The sequence below is a fragment of the Hirundo rustica genome, chromosome 5 (assembly GCF_015227805.2).
Source record: "Hirundo rustica isolate bHirRus1 chromosome 5, bHirRus1.pri.v3, whole genome shotgun sequence".
Lineage (NCBI taxonomy): Eukaryota > Metazoa > Chordata > Aves > Passeriformes > Hirundinidae > Hirundo > Hirundo rustica.
In genome coordinates, this window is record NC_053454.1 from 23,152,968 (window position 1) to 23,170,975 (window position 18,008).

The 18,008-nt window shown below is 41.0% G+C and overlaps 1 protein-coding gene across 4 annotated transcripts in view; it reads right to left on the minus strand.

Moving 5' to 3' along the window:
• Positions 1 to 18,008, minus strand: part of RBM47 (RNA binding motif protein 47) — a 77,883-nt gene that overhangs the window by 8,246 nt on the left and 51,629 nt on the right. For 2 of the 4 annotated variants that reach the window (XM_058420655.1, XM_058420654.1), the window contains exon 3: positions 234 to 1,393. In XM_058420655.1, the coding sequence (XP_058276638.1) occupies positions 234 to 1,393 (1,160 nt within the window). Of the gene's footprint in view, positions 1 to 233; positions 1,394 to 1,806; positions 1,934 to 12,900; positions 12,949 to 18,008 lie in introns of those variants that run through there. The other 2 variants (XM_040064497.2, XM_040064496.2) reach the window with 2 other exon arrangements.

Here is an 18,008-nt window from a genome sequence, read left to right on the forward strand (position 1 = left end):
TACATTTGATATCTCTCTCATAGAATCTTGTACATTAGCAATTATTTATAGATAAATACACTTTGTGTAGCCCTAAACTAAAGTAAGACCAAACAGAAATATGACAAAAAGGCCTGTAACAGAGTATTAAGAAAAAAATTGCATGGCACTAGGTGTCCTTTGGCTGAGGCAGACCTCTCGCATCAGCCTAAGATCAAACCTGCCCATCACATCCCCTTATTATGCTTACTAACCTTTCACAAAGTAATCTCTGTTGGGCCCAATCAAGGCATTATATGGATATCCATAGTATGCTAGTGTGTATGGATCACAAGAGTAAACATAGTTAGGTTGCTGAGTTACTTCTGAGGTTGCTGCAGCTCCTCCTTTTGCTGCTTTCTGGTAGCGAGTGTATTGCTCTTTGTCCACCGGCTTGGCCAAAGTAACCTCCAGACATGAGCCTTCTAGCTCAACACCATTAAGGTTGTTCATGGCATGAATGGCATCTTCCCTGGTTGTAAAGTGCACAAAGGCGTAATCACGTATTTTTTTCACTCTCTCTACACAGCCAGGGTTAAACTGACCAAACACCTTTTTAATGGTGTCCTCCGTGGTCTCAATCATTAAATTCCTCACATACAGGATTTTGACAGTCTCCATGACATCTTCATCCACATCTATCTCCGGTTCTGCCCAGTCAACAGCAATTTGATGTCCCCACAACTGGATCCTTCCTGGCATGAGTTTTCTCCTGGCCATGGCTGCTGCTCGATGGCTCTCATATTCCACAAAGGCAAAGCCTCTGTTCTTCATCTTGTCTGCAGCACTGGCATACACGATGACATCCAGCACGCCTTCTGTCACCTTGGCGATCTCTTCCAGGATCTCCTCTCTCTTCTTCATTTTGGGAATGCCTCCGATGAAGAGCCGGCAGTTATCCACACTGCAGCACACGCCCAGCAGCCTGCCGGGGCGGATTTCATAGTTGTTCAGCTCCCTGACAGCACGCTTCGCCTCATGCTTCTGTGTGTACATCACGAAAGCGTAGCCACGGTTCTTCCCGTCAAAGTCCATCATCAAGCGCATTTCGTAGATGCGGCCGACAGACTCGAAGACGGGGACGAGCTCATCTTCGTAGACATCGCGGGGGATTTTGCCCACAAAGACTTCGCAGCCACGAGGGGGGTGCAGGCCCTCCCAGCCCGGAGGAGGGCCCCCATACTTGCGTTGCCCGTTCTCCTGGATCATACTGTATCCAGTGCGGGCCATGAGGGCCAGCAGAGCTGCCTCGTTGGGTGCGCCAGCAACACCTTCAGGGACTTTTGTGGCGGCCACATTCGTGGAATCATTGCTCATCCTTGCAGTGGAATCCTCAGCGGTCATGATGTCAAACTCATTCACAGCGTGATAAAACCTGGGCAAATGAAGAAGAAGGACACTCATTACAAGCTATTAGCTACCATCAGAATTCCACCTCTCTTTCATTTTCCTATAGTTGTTCTGCAGGTTTGTTTTTCAAACTGGGACTAAGGCTGCAGAAGAACAGAGGAACTAGCCACAACAGCCTGAAGAGTGATTCTGCAGGGACAGTGTATCCTGGACATAGGCAAAGCTCCTCTTTGAGGCAATGGTCAAGGATCACCTACTCACACCTCCCAGGCATCAAGAGGTGCTGTCGCAGGACACCAAAGGTACATGAATTGATGCCACCAAGTACCTCAAAATCTCAAGACCTTTGAGACCCTTGTCATCTCTTTGAAATGTTAGGAAGGAGATTACACAGAATTAGGAGAGAGCAGATACTGACAGGAAGCCAGAGGTACCCACCTACAGAGCCTTCTTCTCCCTCTCACTCATCAGTTAATCCATTTACTCCTGAACAGCACAAGCACCAGGTGGCATATTCCACGGTGAAAGGTGGCAAATGCATGAGAAGCACCAGACAGTTTCCATGTGATACCAACTCCTTGCTTCTCTAGACCTCTGCTGTAACTGTCAAGTAGGAAATAATAAATACACTTCAGCAGCAGGGATGGGGGGCAATTCTTGTTCTTTTGTGCAAAGAGTGATCTGACAAGCTTCTGAGTTGCCTACTGCTTGTGTTATGATGTCTGACATGTTTGTCTCTTCCATTATTACAGCAGGAATTGACAAAAGCTGATGAGAATCACTCCTTTATGAGAGGCAGCTTGCTTTAGACCAAGCAGACAGCACAGCACTGAAAGCCAGAAAGAGGAATGCAAATCTCAGAAAACTCCTGCACTTGAGCACAGGCAGAGAGCAAGAAATGCAGACATACAGGAAGTGACCATGCTAATAACCAAAGCTGCAAGACAATGGGCTTTCTTTCTGAGAACAATTCAGCAAGACACCTTGGGACTCTGAGAGAAGTTTGTTCATTGACTTTTAAAGTTGCAAGGGTCCATCAGACAATTTAATACAAGTGATTGTATATGACATGGGCCATTATGTTTTAGTGTTATTTGCACATTAGGTGCATTTATCTGAGTAAATTGTGTCTTACACAAGGACCTTGGCTTTGAAGAATCAGAGAGCTGAGGACGCTGCCATGTCTCTGTATGGCTTGTTTGCTAACCACTCCATCATATAAGCATGTGTGTAGTATTTCTCATGAGAATTTGTCTGGCTTTTACTTCCAGATAGGATTAGATAGACTAAAGAGTCTTTCAGGACCTCTGCTTATGCCTTGTAGTGATATTTAAATTATTTAATCAAGACACAACTCTGTTTTTTGAATAAAACTTGCATGTTGAGCTCACAATTTGTCATTTTTTTCACCTGAAATTCTTGTTTGTTGCTCTTAGGACAGTTCTCTAAAACTTCAGCCTTTTTCACCTTTGCTATATATAGGGATGAAGATCATCCCTCTTTCTTCTCCTCATGTCTCTGTCTTGCCAAAGCCTGTTTCTTCACACCTTCTCACTAGCAAGTCACATGGAGTTGGGTGGGTTTTTTCAATTGTAACCTCAAGTCCTTTATAGAAGCACTACTTGCTCTGGTTATGTCCAATGTAGCAGGCACAACTTGTGTTTATTACTTCTAAATGCCACAACACTGCATTCAGCCCTGTCCCAGCTGCCTTTTGAGTAGATCCCACCTATTGAATATTGACAACTGGCTCCTCCCCATTGTGTTTTACAACTCCATCAGTCTCTCCTTCACTGATTGATTTGTCATGATTTTCATTCATCACCAGTTTGTTGATAGAACTGTCAAAATACCCTGACCCTTGAAGGACACTGCAAACCACCATAAGAAATGCTCCCAATATATGGGTTTGGCACGGTTATTTTCTTTTAAAGGATGAAGCCTCAGAGAGATTTACTTATTCTACAGAGTTATCTTATTCAGTGAGACACAGGTTTCTTTCTGTCCCATAAGGACTCAAATATATATCCTTCATCTGAATGATCTGGCCAAACAATGATTACATTTTTTACCACCAAGGATCTTTCATTAGTACAGAAAGCCCAAGTCCATAAAAATATCGGCACAAATTTTAGGCACCAAATTCTGATTCATATGGTTCACAAAATCCATTTAAATCCTAGTTACCTCACCACCTCAGATTTTTCCAGTAAAGCTCCTGAACTGCCCAGAATTGTGCTGGTCTATACCCAGAGATGCCTCTGCATGAGCTGGGGCAAACACCACTGAGCCTGGTTTGTCTCCTAAAAGCATTTGGGATTGGGAAACCAGACCTCTGAACTTTGGTCTGTGGTAGGACCTGGTCCTGCATGTGTTTTTGGGCCATAAGTGTTGCATGATGATGCTTCTGAGCCATTTTAATTTAAAAATACAGGGAGCAGAGGAGAAAATAAAGAAAGTAGAGGGCAGTAATAAATGATGCTGATGCTCAGGCAATACTTTAGTAAACACAATTCCTTTGAAGCCAGGTCTGTCATGGATAGCTTCTTGAACTGCTGCTGATACACGTTTCTCTCAGATTCAAATATTACCTTTTAACAGTCAGACATTATAATTTTTTTCCTGGGATTTATGTGAAATAATTAAGAAAATTAAGGCAGAGTGAAACAGCTTCATTTTTTTCACTCAATAATTTGCTCCTAGAAGTGTAACTTCACTTTTCTTGGAATAAAAGCAAAGCTAGTCATACAAACACTTTGGTGGGAAATAATTATCACCTTTACATGGGCCACCTGTTGACAGGTCAAGTACTTATCACCCCAAGTTTGGCAAAGTTTAAAAATTAGCAATTCCACTCAAACCACCTGTTTTAGGTCAATTTACAAAAGAAATCTCTGTATCTCTGTAATCTGCAGAGCTCTGTGTCTGGGGCTATAGTCTGGAAAGCTACAGATGATCACCGGGTTTGTGGAGTGAAGGGAGATGAAACAGAATCTCCACTGACCCCCCAGAAACCAGTTGGTAATTCGATGGCCGTGCAGGAGACTGCATGTACTTCAGCACTTTGCATTGCACCAGTAGGATGATTTCTCGTATTGCAAGCTGTACACGAAGCTGCCTCTAAGTGCTGCTGGCCAGACACTTGCTGCAGACATTGCCATACACCGTTTGTGATAGTGCATAATTCAAAATTTCTTGGTAACCTAAAACGCATTTATGCCTATGGAATTTATTTGGAATAAAGATCCATAATCAAATGTGGTTTGGTTTTTTTTTTTCCTGTGCAACTACATAGATCTGGGTTTCACAAATAGGTACTACTTAAGGAAGTTACAGAGCCCATATAGCCCTAATTGTTGTTACTAAATACAGACTTAACAACTTGTTCATTGCCACATTATACAATCAACACCTTGACTACGTTCAGGTATCATTTACCTGAACGTTTACCATCAGTGATCATCTGTAGCTTGATGAGAAAATGCACAGGCAGTCTGGTCTGAGAGCTCTTCTCTCCTGCTGTTACTGCCTTTCAAAATGGGCTACCAACACAATCTAACCATTTTCAGGCTGAAACGCAATCCCTCTCAAGAAAACAGTTTTTGAGAATAGCAGTTTCCAAAGTGTTCAAACCTGCTTGTGCATTTTTTTAAAGTCAACAGTAAACTGGTCATGAAAACTTGCTACCACATGTTGTAGCTCTACACAAAATTATGGGCTGGTACTATGAGTCTAGTGGCCTCAATAAAGCCAAGCTGATTTCCAACATCCAATATGTGAGATTAATGCTAGAAAAGGCAAAAATTTAATCTCCATTAAAATGGAGTGTCTTGTGAAATATAAGTGCTTGGTTTCTAGACTCTGAGAGGAAAGTACACCTGATTTTGATAACATAGATTCAAAAAACAGAGACAGACAAAAATATTTTTAACAAGAAATGTTGTGTTTTGGAGACAGCTAAGTTTTAAATGACTCATTATCAGGACTGAAAGAAGTATTTGGCTTCTTTTTAGAAGAAGGTAAATCCTGCTTGATTGTTAAACACCATGTTGGATGGATGCATCTGCCAGCCTACTAGGAATGAGGTTTATGAGCCCCTCAGTTCAGCATCTCTGTTCCAAGGACTCTTCCTTGCACAGGTGAACTCTCAGCCATATATGTTTCACTGAAACCATGCAAATTTCACTTCACCTTGCTTATGAAACCCTTCTGCTGCCAGAAGGAAGGGTGTAAATAGTTCTTGCCCTAAACATTAATTACCTTCTTCTTAAAGGCACTTTTATTCCCACATCCCAGAATATTAAATGGCAAACTTACTGTGTGGGCAGTGGCTGACCTAAAGTATACTGTGAGCAGGCTGATTAACTGAGGCAGGTATTTTATTAAGTAGGAATACCACACCTTGATCAACAACAATACAAGGCCAAGTGGTGATGTCCCTTGTCCCAGGGCAAAGGCAGCTTGGGGCCCCAGCAAGAAAGCAATGCCCAAAGTCCACATATCAACTAGTCCTGGGTTAGTCCAGCACTGGGCAGTGCCCTGTGAAGTTAGGCAGACACGTTCTCCTCTGTTGATCCTAGTGTGGTCAAATAGGCTTTTACAAACACAGAGACACAGCCAATGTCCTTGTGGCAGTAACGGTGTGTCCACTTAGCTCACGTGCTCGTAAAAAGTTAGGTTGTTTATGTTTGGACTTAATTCACCCCTCCAGTTTTGTGTTACATAGATTTAGTGACATCACGTGTCCTTCTGTGGGTGACACAACTGCCAGCAGTCACAAAGCCCGGGAGCAGGTGCCAGCACCACCACAGGCAACAGGAGAGGCCAGGGAAATGTGCTGTCCCTGTGATAAGTGTCCAGGGGAGGGATGGGGACACATGCGCCCCACCTGCAGACCCTGTACTGTACAAACTCCACTGAGAGGACAGGGTGTGTCCTCACAGACACCACACAGTTACTGCTTCCTTCAAGAAACTGCCACAGTTTTGCATTTTAAACCACAGAGGGAAAGATGGTTGCTGAAATTTCAAATACGCCCTGCTGGCAGAGGGAGATAACAGCTACTGGTTTAAATGTGACTTTCCTAGTATTTCACTTGAAATAATGAGGGAAAATGTTGATACTGATGATGATGATGATAGGCAGCAGTTCTAAAAGCATAGCTGTCATTAAAGTTCTTTATTTTCAAATCCTGACTCTTTTCTCATGCCAACTTTATATTCATAAAATGCATATAAAAACAATGGCTTATTAAGAAAAACTGTGTAATTTTATCACAAACATCAGACACTCCTGAAATGCTCCTGCTGAAACACAGTTTGCCTGTTTAGAGATCTATTGGCTGAACAGAAAAATTCAATGGCCTTATCAACTCTAAATAAGGTAGTGACTCGTGCACTGCTTCAAGTGTCATATGCAAGTTACCTCCCTGTTTAAAGATAATTACAGTATCATTATACATCACTTTGCTCTTTCTTGCCAAGACTGTCACTCTTTTCCTCCTCATTATTTTCATAAATGAGCTGAACAAAGCAGGTGTCTTTGAGAATGTTGCCAAAGTTTATCCATGGCATGCTCAACTGCAGGATCCAGGGCCACTGTGGGGATCCACAGGAATTGCATCACACTTGATTTCCTACATTCTGCCACTAATGAATTGCAGGTGTCCAAATCTGAAACTTGTGCTGGGTCAGTGCAAGAGAGTGCAGCATTTCAATACAGTTTTGGCCAAGGCCCTTTGCTGAAGGTCTTCCAGGCAGGAAAGGGAAGGTTACTTGGGATGGATGATGCCTTCACCTTTGTACAAAAAGCAGTACCTGAGGCCAACAGGCCATGACAATTTCTTTACCTGCTGCTAAACTAAGTGAAGAAGTTCTCCCAGGCTAGGCGAAACGTTTTGAAAAGGTGAATTTTCTTAATCTGGACCATTTTGGCAAAACTGTGGAAAAAGCGGCGAACTGTCAGCAGACCTGAAGGGGCAGGAGCAACGACTGGCAAGGGACTTGATGAGTAGCTTGTGATGAGCAGCTTGGAAGAAAGTAACCTCAGAGATCATTGACAATGACAAGTCTGTCTGCTGTGCAATTTAGCCTGCTGCCAGCTAAAGGACTGCTCATTCTCCTCATCAGCTGCATTCCTCAATTGGGTCATCAAACTCGTCCCTCTCCAGCCAGGGTCTGGAACATTTTGGCTCAGGTGCTGCATGGAACACAATGAGATGTGCAAGGAGCAGCACTTGCTGCACTGCATATTTCCCACATATGTTCAGACAAGAACATGTACAAGCAGATGCTCTCTGCCTGCTAGAAATGCTATACTTAAATATAGAGAGCAACACTGCCTGAGAGGTAGGATAAAACCAGCCTACTAAATCCTGAGGCTAGCTGCTGAAATTAGGACAAAAGGAAACAGCCTCAAGTTGCACCAGGGAAAGAATGATTTCTTCATCAAAAGGGCTGTCAAGCACTGGAGCAGGCTGCTCAGGGTTGTGGTGGAGTCACCATCTCCAGAGGTATTTAAAAGACACGTAGATGTGGCACTTAGGGACGTGGTTTAGCGGCGGAATTGGCAGTGTTCAGCTAATGGTTGGACTCAATGATCTTAGAGGTGTTTTCCAAACTAAAGATTCTCTGATTTTACGAAATTTCTTCTTCTGCTATGGTGACAATTGGCATTCTAATCTAGACACTATCATCAGAGTTCTGAGCATTGATTTCATTGCAAAAATTCATATTTAATGCTTAAACTTCAATTTTATTCTGGTCAGTTAGTTATGTTCACTTCATAGGGGGCAAGTTAATGTTCAGGGCCTGAAAAGCAGTTTTCAGGGTGGATTTACTGCAGAGTGGGTCTGTGCATGGCTTTCAGTTGCTTTAGTTTGTCTTAAGGGGCTAAACACATTAAAAATTGTTGGTTCCATTTAAAACTCACCAAAATCTGTTGACTTTGACTTTTGATTGTATCGGGTTCAAAGAAAGAAACAGAAAATAAAGTGTGATGTTTCTAACAGTACTCATACCTAGCACTACTCCCCTGACATCAGTTATGAGACTCTAATGGTTGCAAGAGGGATGTATTTAAGATAGGGAGGAGCCCTGCAGAAAATCCTGCTTTAAAGTTCTAGCAGGGACAGGTTATGTTCCCCAGGCACCAATCAAAAGCAACACATTTGGCTTAAAAAATGGTAACAAAATTACTAGAAACCTGTTATTTGCTTCTTGCTTCTTTTTAGGAGGAAAACACCTGAAATTATTCTGTAAATTAACATCCTGGAATTTCCCAGGTTAAAACTTCAATGCTAATCAGATAACTCAGCAAGGAATTTGTACAGTCAACAACTGGCTACAGCTTCAAACTAGGATTTGAAGGTTAAACTTCTTACTATCACCATTATCATTAGAAAAATAACAATCACGGATCTACTTTCTTTAACTATATTATACCTGTTCCCTTAGCCTATCAATCTTACCTCACAGCAATTTTATGTACAATTTTAAAAACTAAGCTAAAATTATGATTCCCATACAAAATAAAGTCACCTTGCATTGTGCAAAAGTCCTGGCTATTTTGTTATCAACCCTCTCTGCATCTTTCTACGGTTTATTTAATCTTGTGTGTGGTCCACTTGCATTATATGTAAGCACTATCCATGCCTAATTGTGAACATTCCCAGGAGGAAGGTCCCTCAATGACCTGATCTCCTGCTTAAAAATTGCAAAAATTATATTCAATGAGATGTGAGTAATGATATTTCAAATAATAAAGCAAGAAAATTGTTCTGAGCATAGCTTTGTTTCCTGCCATGGCTTTTTGATGATCACAAGTCAAAATGTGTTCATGAATGTATGGTTTTAAACCATGGCAAGAATGAACCCATACTGATGAAAAAGTTATTGCTCTATCACAGCACCAACACCTACAGCATCCTACTGACATGACCCTGCTTCTGCAGTGTGAATCCTGCCAATGCAATGTGTGTTTCTTGAGTGTTTATATGCTACTGCAGTGCCAAACCAGCCACCTCAACTTAAACTACTTCTGAGGGAAGTTTAGGTAAGCAAAACCCAGTCTCCTCCCTTATTTTATAATGCGCTTTTCTGCAAGTCATTCAGAACTTCGTCCAACAAGTTGTGTAACCCCTGTGTTATCCTGTTTGCCCCAGCTCCATCTTTTACCCACCTCAGTTGATTCATAGCTCACCTGTTTTGATAGGACTTGTTATGGGCTGAGGCTGAAGTTATTACCCTGCAATATATTGAGGAACATGTTGAGGAAAACTGAGAAGATGAGACTTGGTTTGTGTAATCACTATTATCAGCTGTCTAAATCAGGAAACAGCACAACCATTCCTTTCTCCCCAAATTCCCATATTTCAATCTAGTCTTTCAATAAAATTTATCATTACCATGATCAGGCAGAAATACACAAGATATATAAATTTCAGTGTAGTCTTCCCTATTCTGGATGAACTGTACTGGATAGGAAAGTTTTTGCAGTGTTTCTTTACCAAAAATGCAATTAAACACTGTTCTCTGCAGAGATGCTGATACAGGTAAGTGTGTACTCCTCATTAACTGTCTGCTTTAGAGAGCATTCTGCTTGGAAAGGGAGAAGAGTTTCATTCAGGATGGACTAAAAGCTCACAAGCTTTTGCCTTAAGAACGACAGGAGAAACAATGTTCTGCAACTGAAAAACAAAACCAGAACTAGACTCATCTGTTAATCATTACACAGGAAAGATAACATATTCACTTATTTCACTTCTTGTCCCTCTGAAGAAAAATCTTATATATGAACATGGTGATTTAATTCAATCATTGAAAATGTCTGTCAAAGGCTTTGCTGAACTGTGTGGTGCAGGGATATGTGTGCACGTGCTTCTTTGTTTTTATAACACAGGACACTATCTATCTGTCTGTCTACATAAACATTACAGTAATATGTTCCACTCTGCAGTGCAACCAATAGTATCTTAAAAAGTTCATAACTTACAGCTGTCTTTTCAGCTTTTCTGATCAAAATTTTTCTTCTAACTCTCCTGGAGATCTCAAGGTGAAATATAACACATCCTGCCCGTTCATATAAAGGCTCCTTGCTCAGTAAAATTTATTACAATAAAAATAGCGTCAGATTTTCAGTTTACCCTAATCCCATGCACTACTTTTATTGCAACATTCTAAGCTTGTGTAAACCACGTGAGTACTGCAACAACAGGGGGCCCAACCTGCAACCCTGCTTTCAGCAGGAGGCAGAGATTCCAGGGAAAGCTGAAAGTGGCTCAGCGTGTTCCCTCCCCTCCAGGTCACTGAAATGAAAATCAGCATAAAGCAAACCACAGTTGGGATGTGAATGTTCGCTGCTGAAAGTACATTAAACTCAAAGTATTTGGCTTAGTCAGTAGCTGGGGTTTTGTCCTTTTTTTTTTTTTTTTTCCTTTGTGCACTGACATTTGACCCTTTTTATAATATGCACCTTGTACCACTGAAACCCAGTTAGTTATTAATTAAACTCAGGTACCAATGGCTGACTTGTACATATCACCATTTTAACTGCCTGGTGCTGCCTGTGCACAGAGGAGTGGGGGCTGGAAGCCAATCGTCTTTCCTGTGAAATTCTGTCATATCGGCAGAAAGGAGCTGCAAAGGGCAGCAATTTGTACCTGACCTCCGGTTTAAGAAGTTTGTACAGACCTTTGAACCTTGGGTCGGAGAATTGAGAAACAAGGTTTACAAGTACAAGGAAGAGATTTTCAGCACTTGTTACCTGTGCCCAGTGTTAATATTATAAATTAAAAAAAATGTTTAACAAGGCAAGAACTCTCTCAGGGGGCAACTATACTGTGCTGGGTTAATTTAAGACAATTTAAGTCTACTGAAATTACACCTCACTTGGAAATACCTGTGGTTTTGAAATGAAACTTCTGTTCACTCCAGAAAAGGAGAGGGGTTTGAGACATATAATTTGAAATTCACCTTTTGTTGACCTTAAGTGAGATTATTTCTTTTTTTAATTAGAAGCTGAAGAAAGAAGACAAGGATCATTTGATTCAATATAATTTCTTCAGCAAAGACTGGAACTGAAATGCAGAAATGAATGAAAACTATTAAAAAGAGTAGCAAAATGGTGACTCCTTTGTTAACTTTATTTTATGCAACATATTATCTAATCTTGGTTATATAGTGCTATATGAGAAATCCATGGAAAAATAATCAACAACATTACAAGTTCTTGACAAACAGTCATGTGGTCTTGTCTTGACAAACATAAAGGACATGTTTTGAAATGCTGTTGGATTAACTGTGTCAATTTAATTAAAAACCTCTCTCAATTCTTATACACACTGGCAAGGTCTTTGGTGCAACACCATCAGCTAACACCATCTGCAGACTGCACTGGGTGTGAAGGCCTTCAGAGATCAGCTGTGATAATACAATTGAAAAAGATGTCCTTTCTGCAACCCAGTCTGCCAGGCCATGGAGCACTTCAGGGGATGGCAGCAACATTTGTCGTGACATCCCTCAATAGTTCTGAGCACAGGCTGTCATCCATGGCAACCTCAGACGTGCAAAGGGAGAGTGAGTGCTTTACAGAAACATTTTGAATCACGGTTTCAATCACACCTGGCTCAGGACAGGACACCATTATATGCAGCTTCTGCATCTGGTCCACATGTAAATTAGCATTTTTGTAACTTGTTTTGATTCAACCTTGCTTTCAACAACTACATTTATTTTTTTTCCTGGTTTAAGTTCAAACTTCACTAGTGTTATCAGCACTGACCCCAATAAAGCTATAAATTAATAATTAAATAAATAAGGGCGAACAGATTAATGTCACGTGTCCAATGTCATATACAAGTTTTATCCATTTCACATGCTGCTCAAGTAGAATATGAATAGAATAATATCAAAGCTGACTTTCTTTAAATGCTATCAAATTTTAAGTACACAGATTTCAGTATGCACTAAAGAGATTCATTTATATTAATAATACTTGAATATACACCGTGTTTCCTTAAACCTTCCTAGCCACCTTCAATTTACAAGCCTCAAATTCTGCACAAAAGCTGCTAATCCACATTTAAAGTTTGATTTTTTACGTCAATCTCTTGAAAAAGCAGAACAAAATACCGGCTGGCACAAACAATGGCAGAGACAGACTGATTGAAAACACAATGTCAAGCAGTTGCAATTGGCTTTTACTTCATTAATTTAAGATAGCAGAAAAGATATCTTAACATGATATCTTAAACATGATTTTGTTTTCTTCTGTCTAAAATATCAGTGGTTTAGCATTCATTGTTCTGACATTCGTTTTGGTATTTGCTATACAAATTCTTTTAGATATTCACACGTTGATCTCACAGTTTAATTTTACAAGCAGTTGCTTAATTCTCAAACAACCCCTTAGGACCCTCTAAAGGAAGGCAAACCCCTGAGCCCATACCTTGGTGATGACATGCTTTTGGTCTCAACTCCCTGATAAATGAAAACCTGATAAAAAGCTCTGCAGAGCAAACAAGATGTCCCTTACCTCGCCGCTCCTGCGATCGAAGTGCAACAGGTTAAGGGGACTCACGCCTTTGCCCGAGCAACCTTTCTTCCTAATGGCAAGAGCTGTGCAACCTGGTTATAGAGTTTATGCATCTCTTTATTGGCCAGCGAGCGTTAGCCATTTAAATTCCTTGGGAGTCATTTGTTAAGGGCTCTTAGGCTGAGGCTAAGTGGGTGGGACGGGAGGGAGAGGGGATGTTAGTGCTGCCAGACACAGAGAGCTCTCCACAGTGGTTTGAAGATTAATAGAAAACTATCTGCAACGAAGGGATCTTTGGAGGGAGGGCTGGGTCCAACCTTCAAGGAAGCCTAGGAAAGAAAAACTGCAACATTTTTTGCAAGTAAAAAGAATTTGAAGAGGAAGATTTCATTCAAAATTCAAAACTTGGGAAAAAAAAGAGTGAAACATGTACAAACAACTCCTTCCTAGCACAAGGCGTTGTGCAAATAGCTTGGGTTACTCACAACAGATAAGATAAGAAAAGGGCATATTTTGCTTGACTGCATGAGGCTTTTTCAGTGAAATTTTCTTTTTTTTTTTGCTTTATGTGCGTCTGGCAAAACTATTTCAGGCTGTACTGAATCAATTTACCTTTGGTTGTACGAAAAACAAAGGGTCTGTGGCTCCTGGAGTGAGAAGCAGATTTACTGATCATGTCGGCGGTGGGACGGCAGGAATAACTCAGCCTATGCCGTGTACCCGACATGCACTGTGTCAGCAGTAAACACGGAAACTCCAACGTGTTTGCTCAAAAGGAAAAAAAGCACCTGGTGCAGAAGTAAAAGCACAGGGGTGGTAAAACATGATTCATGACAGTAGAAATGGTCTGTACATAACAACGGAGCATTAGGCCCTGGGAGCACTTAGGCAAAGCAAACAACACACCTTCTCAAGCAGCCAAGAGGAGGAACCGCTCCGAAACACTCTCTGGATGATAGATTTGCCCAGTTGGCAAGCAGTGCGCACAACCAGCCGGCAGGAGAAGAGGGAGCAGGGCATACCTTGGGAGATGGCGAATTTCTGGGAAAGGAGACAGCCTGAAGAAGGCGAAAAGTAAGCAGCATATCGCAGTAGCAAAACAACTACAGTTTTCAGTCCTTTCCCAGATGCTTTTTACCAGCATAACCATTCTTTTCTTTTTTCTCTCCTTTTCTACTGTTTTTTTCCCACCCCTAAAAGAAAGCTTGGTCCAAACTTGCATCCAAACAGCACACAAGCAACAATCTCAGGGCATCCACATATACAAAGAAAAGTGTCGTAACCTCTCAGTGACAAACCATAAATACAAGTATATTCTGCAGAGGAAGCACTATCGGTTTGTTTGAGATGGTCCCACATAATAATTTATTCTTGTCCTCTGAGTCCTTTAGTCTGGGCACGTAAAACTTAACAAACAACCTTATATTGCCAAGGCAGAGGCTGGTCAATAGAGAAGAGGGGTAGGGGAGTCAGTGGGTGTAGAGATAAGTGCTCTAATATTAGAAGGCTCTAAGAGACAAAAATGTGGAGGATGGCAAAGGCTGGCAAAAGAAGCATCTTTGTGGCGGTTTCTGAAAGCAAACAGGAAGGAGAGCTGTTCTACTTACACTGCAATACACTGAGTGATTGCAATCACTCTGCTCTGGATTTTTACACTTGTTTATCCACTGTACTGGGGCTGTGGTGTGTTAGCCACTGTACAAACACACCTGGAGCCTGGATCCTGGTCCCTGAGCACTGGCAGCCCAAGTCTACTGTGCAAGTCTTTCATCTTCAGAATTCATCCCTGCAAATGTTAACCCATTAGCTACAAGAGCTGCAGAGACGCAGGTACTGCCCTGCAGGCAGGGAAGCTGCAGCATGGAAATGTAAATGGTTTACCCAAGACTATGGGAAAAATCAGTATCAAACCTGGGGATAAAACCTAGGAGATTCTGCCAAAACAACATCCATGCCTCAATCCCACTGATTTCTATAAGAAAGTGAGTATAAAACATCAGCAGTTATGAATTTGCAAAACTTCATCAAATTAATTGATTTTTAAAATTCAGTGTCTTTCTCTTACTTCATATTTTTCTGTTGGCAAACCAACCAAACTTATAGCTAAGAGTATTGTAAAGTGAATCCTGTCAGCTGCAGTTGTGTGTGTACTTGAACTCCCAGAGAAGACTATTCTGGTGTAAGTGAAAAAGCACTGATGCTAGTGAGCTGATGGACTCATTTTTAGAAGGCTGTTCAAATGCTGTGTCAATTAGGATCATGTAGGGAGGCCTCTTGAATTCTTGGCTTTAATTTCATATGTTCACTTTTAGCTGCATCCTGTTGTTAGTTTCAAAGTTATTTTCCCATTATTGCTTAAAGCAAGGATCATCAATGGATCGTCTGTTGCTGGGTATTCTGAATTGTTATTATTCCCAGTGTCAGAATTAAAAAATATATATTAATTTTTCCTGCAGACTGTGCTTTTATAAGGTACTTTAGAAGTCTGGGCAGAATTCTGTAGTGTGTCTCCCAGCTTTCCCTGACATTAAACACCTGGTTTCCTTTGACTTCAAAACCAGTGTGTTCATAATTACATGTCATAATTGCATGACTCTTTATATACCATTTTATGATGGTGTGTAAGGAAGAGTGGAAAAGTGTTAAGAGCAGAGCCATGTAAGCAGCAGGGAGGATGCACTGTATATACACAACATGTTCTTCTCTTCATACAGCAGCCATTGCTCTAGGGTAAAAATACAAGCACTCCTTTCCTAATGTACATCTGACTACAATGGATAAAACACACCCACTGTTACAATAACAGCATATATATTTAGTTGTTTTGTCATTTTAATTATTGACAGTGAAGCAGGGACTAAATCCTAAGAGATGTGAAAGGGAACAGTCCAGACCAGTCCATGCCCCTGTTTCACTTAAACCTTCCATTGCCTTTTATTCTTTCCTGTAGTGGGATTGCAGGTGAAGGATTTTTTCCTAAATAATTATTCCCCTGAATACAGTGATAGAAAAGGCTGGAAATTAGAAGAAAGAAGTGACATTCATTGGAATATGATAATGCCTGTGAATGGGGACCTTCTCCCTGATGCAGAAGAGACTTCCAAGGAGCTGGTGCAGACTCTTCCAAGGAGAGACAGCTTCCCCTCAGCTGTCTCTCTTCTATAAGCAGACATGTCAAATGGCCTTTACAGATGGAGTGCACCAGGCTCCTCACTGTGATGACTAGCACTCATGAAGCATTGGATCTGCCTTCTAAGATTCTTAAAAAGATCAAATCCAAATGCTTTGGGAGATCCATAGGCTGACCACAGGCTCATTTTATTGGCGAGATGTCGTTGTCTGGATAAGAGTGAGTATTTTTGTGATCATGGTAGTAAATAGGTTTCCAGGAGATATTTCATGATAGAAACTTAGCATTATGTGACAGTACAGACATGTGAATTAGTGAAATGAGAAGGAAGAGTAAGGAGTGAGCTATGGTTGGTCTTTATGGTTCTGTTTGGTCTTCAAAAACAACTGAGAGACTGCAGTAGAATGAGAATGGAATGCGCCAAATATTTCACTGAAAGGACACATGAATCTAAGAGTGACCGACAAGGTCTCTGATCTCAGTCTCAGAAAGTCTTGATCAGTATATTCACACATAAACCCAGTATCAGTCACAATACAGCCACAAAAATTGGAATCTCATAATGCAACAAACAGTATTTTCTTTTCCCTTTTCTATAATTTCCTTCTCTTTTTAACAAAGCCACTCTGGTGGAACAGGTTCCCACATGTTTATAGAACAATTTTATTGCCTATTTGAGTGTTTAAAGGGACAACACCACTTTATTTAAATTAATAACATGATATTTTACACCTGTTCTTATACAGTGTAAGTTAATACACCAGACTTTGTAATTTCCTGACTTTCCTAAACTATTGCAGACCAAAACGTGGGGATATCGTTCAGAGAACATAAAATCTGGAATCTGTTGCTGTAGAACACGAAAGAAAAATGAAAGACTCCAAGTATTTCAGAAGGCAAAGAGTATAGAAGGCTTTATTGTCTAATTCTTACCACCTTTTATAAGGTGTTCTGATACAGACTTAACATGATTGGTGAATAGGAATGACACATCTCTATTCTATTGGTTAAACTGGAGAAACAGCAACACACCGCTTGGAAAAAGACTGTTTTGGGAAAGGAGAGTTGTTTTGCCAAGATTGTCTTGAGAAGAAGCTTTCTCGAGAACTTTTCCCTTGGGAAGCAGTTAGCGCTGCTAGCAGGCTAAAAGCTCTTCAGACTTAGAAATGTCAGGCCCACAGGAACGAGTACAGCTCTCCAAGTCCTCTCACACCCAAGCTGCTTCTACGCATAACCAATGTCAATATTTTGATCTTTACCTTGCCACATCACAGAGAACTGCCTTTATAAAGATGGACTTCCCATCTGCTCTGCGGGCCAGCCACATGCCTTAGTCCCACCAGGGAGATGACAAAGTCACAGACCTGAAGGTGGAGTACCAGCTGAGGGAAATGTGGCCAAGGACACCTTGGGCTTTCCAGTTTTGTTTCTTAGTCTCAGGCTTCTCTGGTTCATGGGCAGTGGTATTTGCTGTGATAACCTTTACGGTCACTAGGTAAAGGATTTGTTCTATTTTTAGCAAAAATCTATTTTATTGTCATTCTGCAATGAAAGTCAGCACAGAGGATCACTGTAACAGTCCGGCTCAGTTTCACCATGTAGAATTTTTTTTAATTTAAACTGAAAGCAGGCTTTAGGTTCCAAAATATAAGAAGACAGATAATGAATAAACCCATGGAGTGTAATAGATTTTAATTAGCACACAAAAAAGAAAGAAACCAGCAAAACAAAAGTTGGGGGTTTTTATATAGCTATAGCCATTACATTTCTGTGGTATGTTTGCTTTCCATTAAAATAAATACAGGGTGGGTTCTTAATACAGGATAGACATATCTACAAGGGAGGTTAATTCAATAATTTTCTTTCAGATGCAGCATAAATCAAACACTCCACAGGAAAAAGGGTTTGCCCTCGCTAGCCCGATGTGGCTGCTCCAGACCACTCCTTCACACCACAGCTTCACCAACAGGTTGAACTG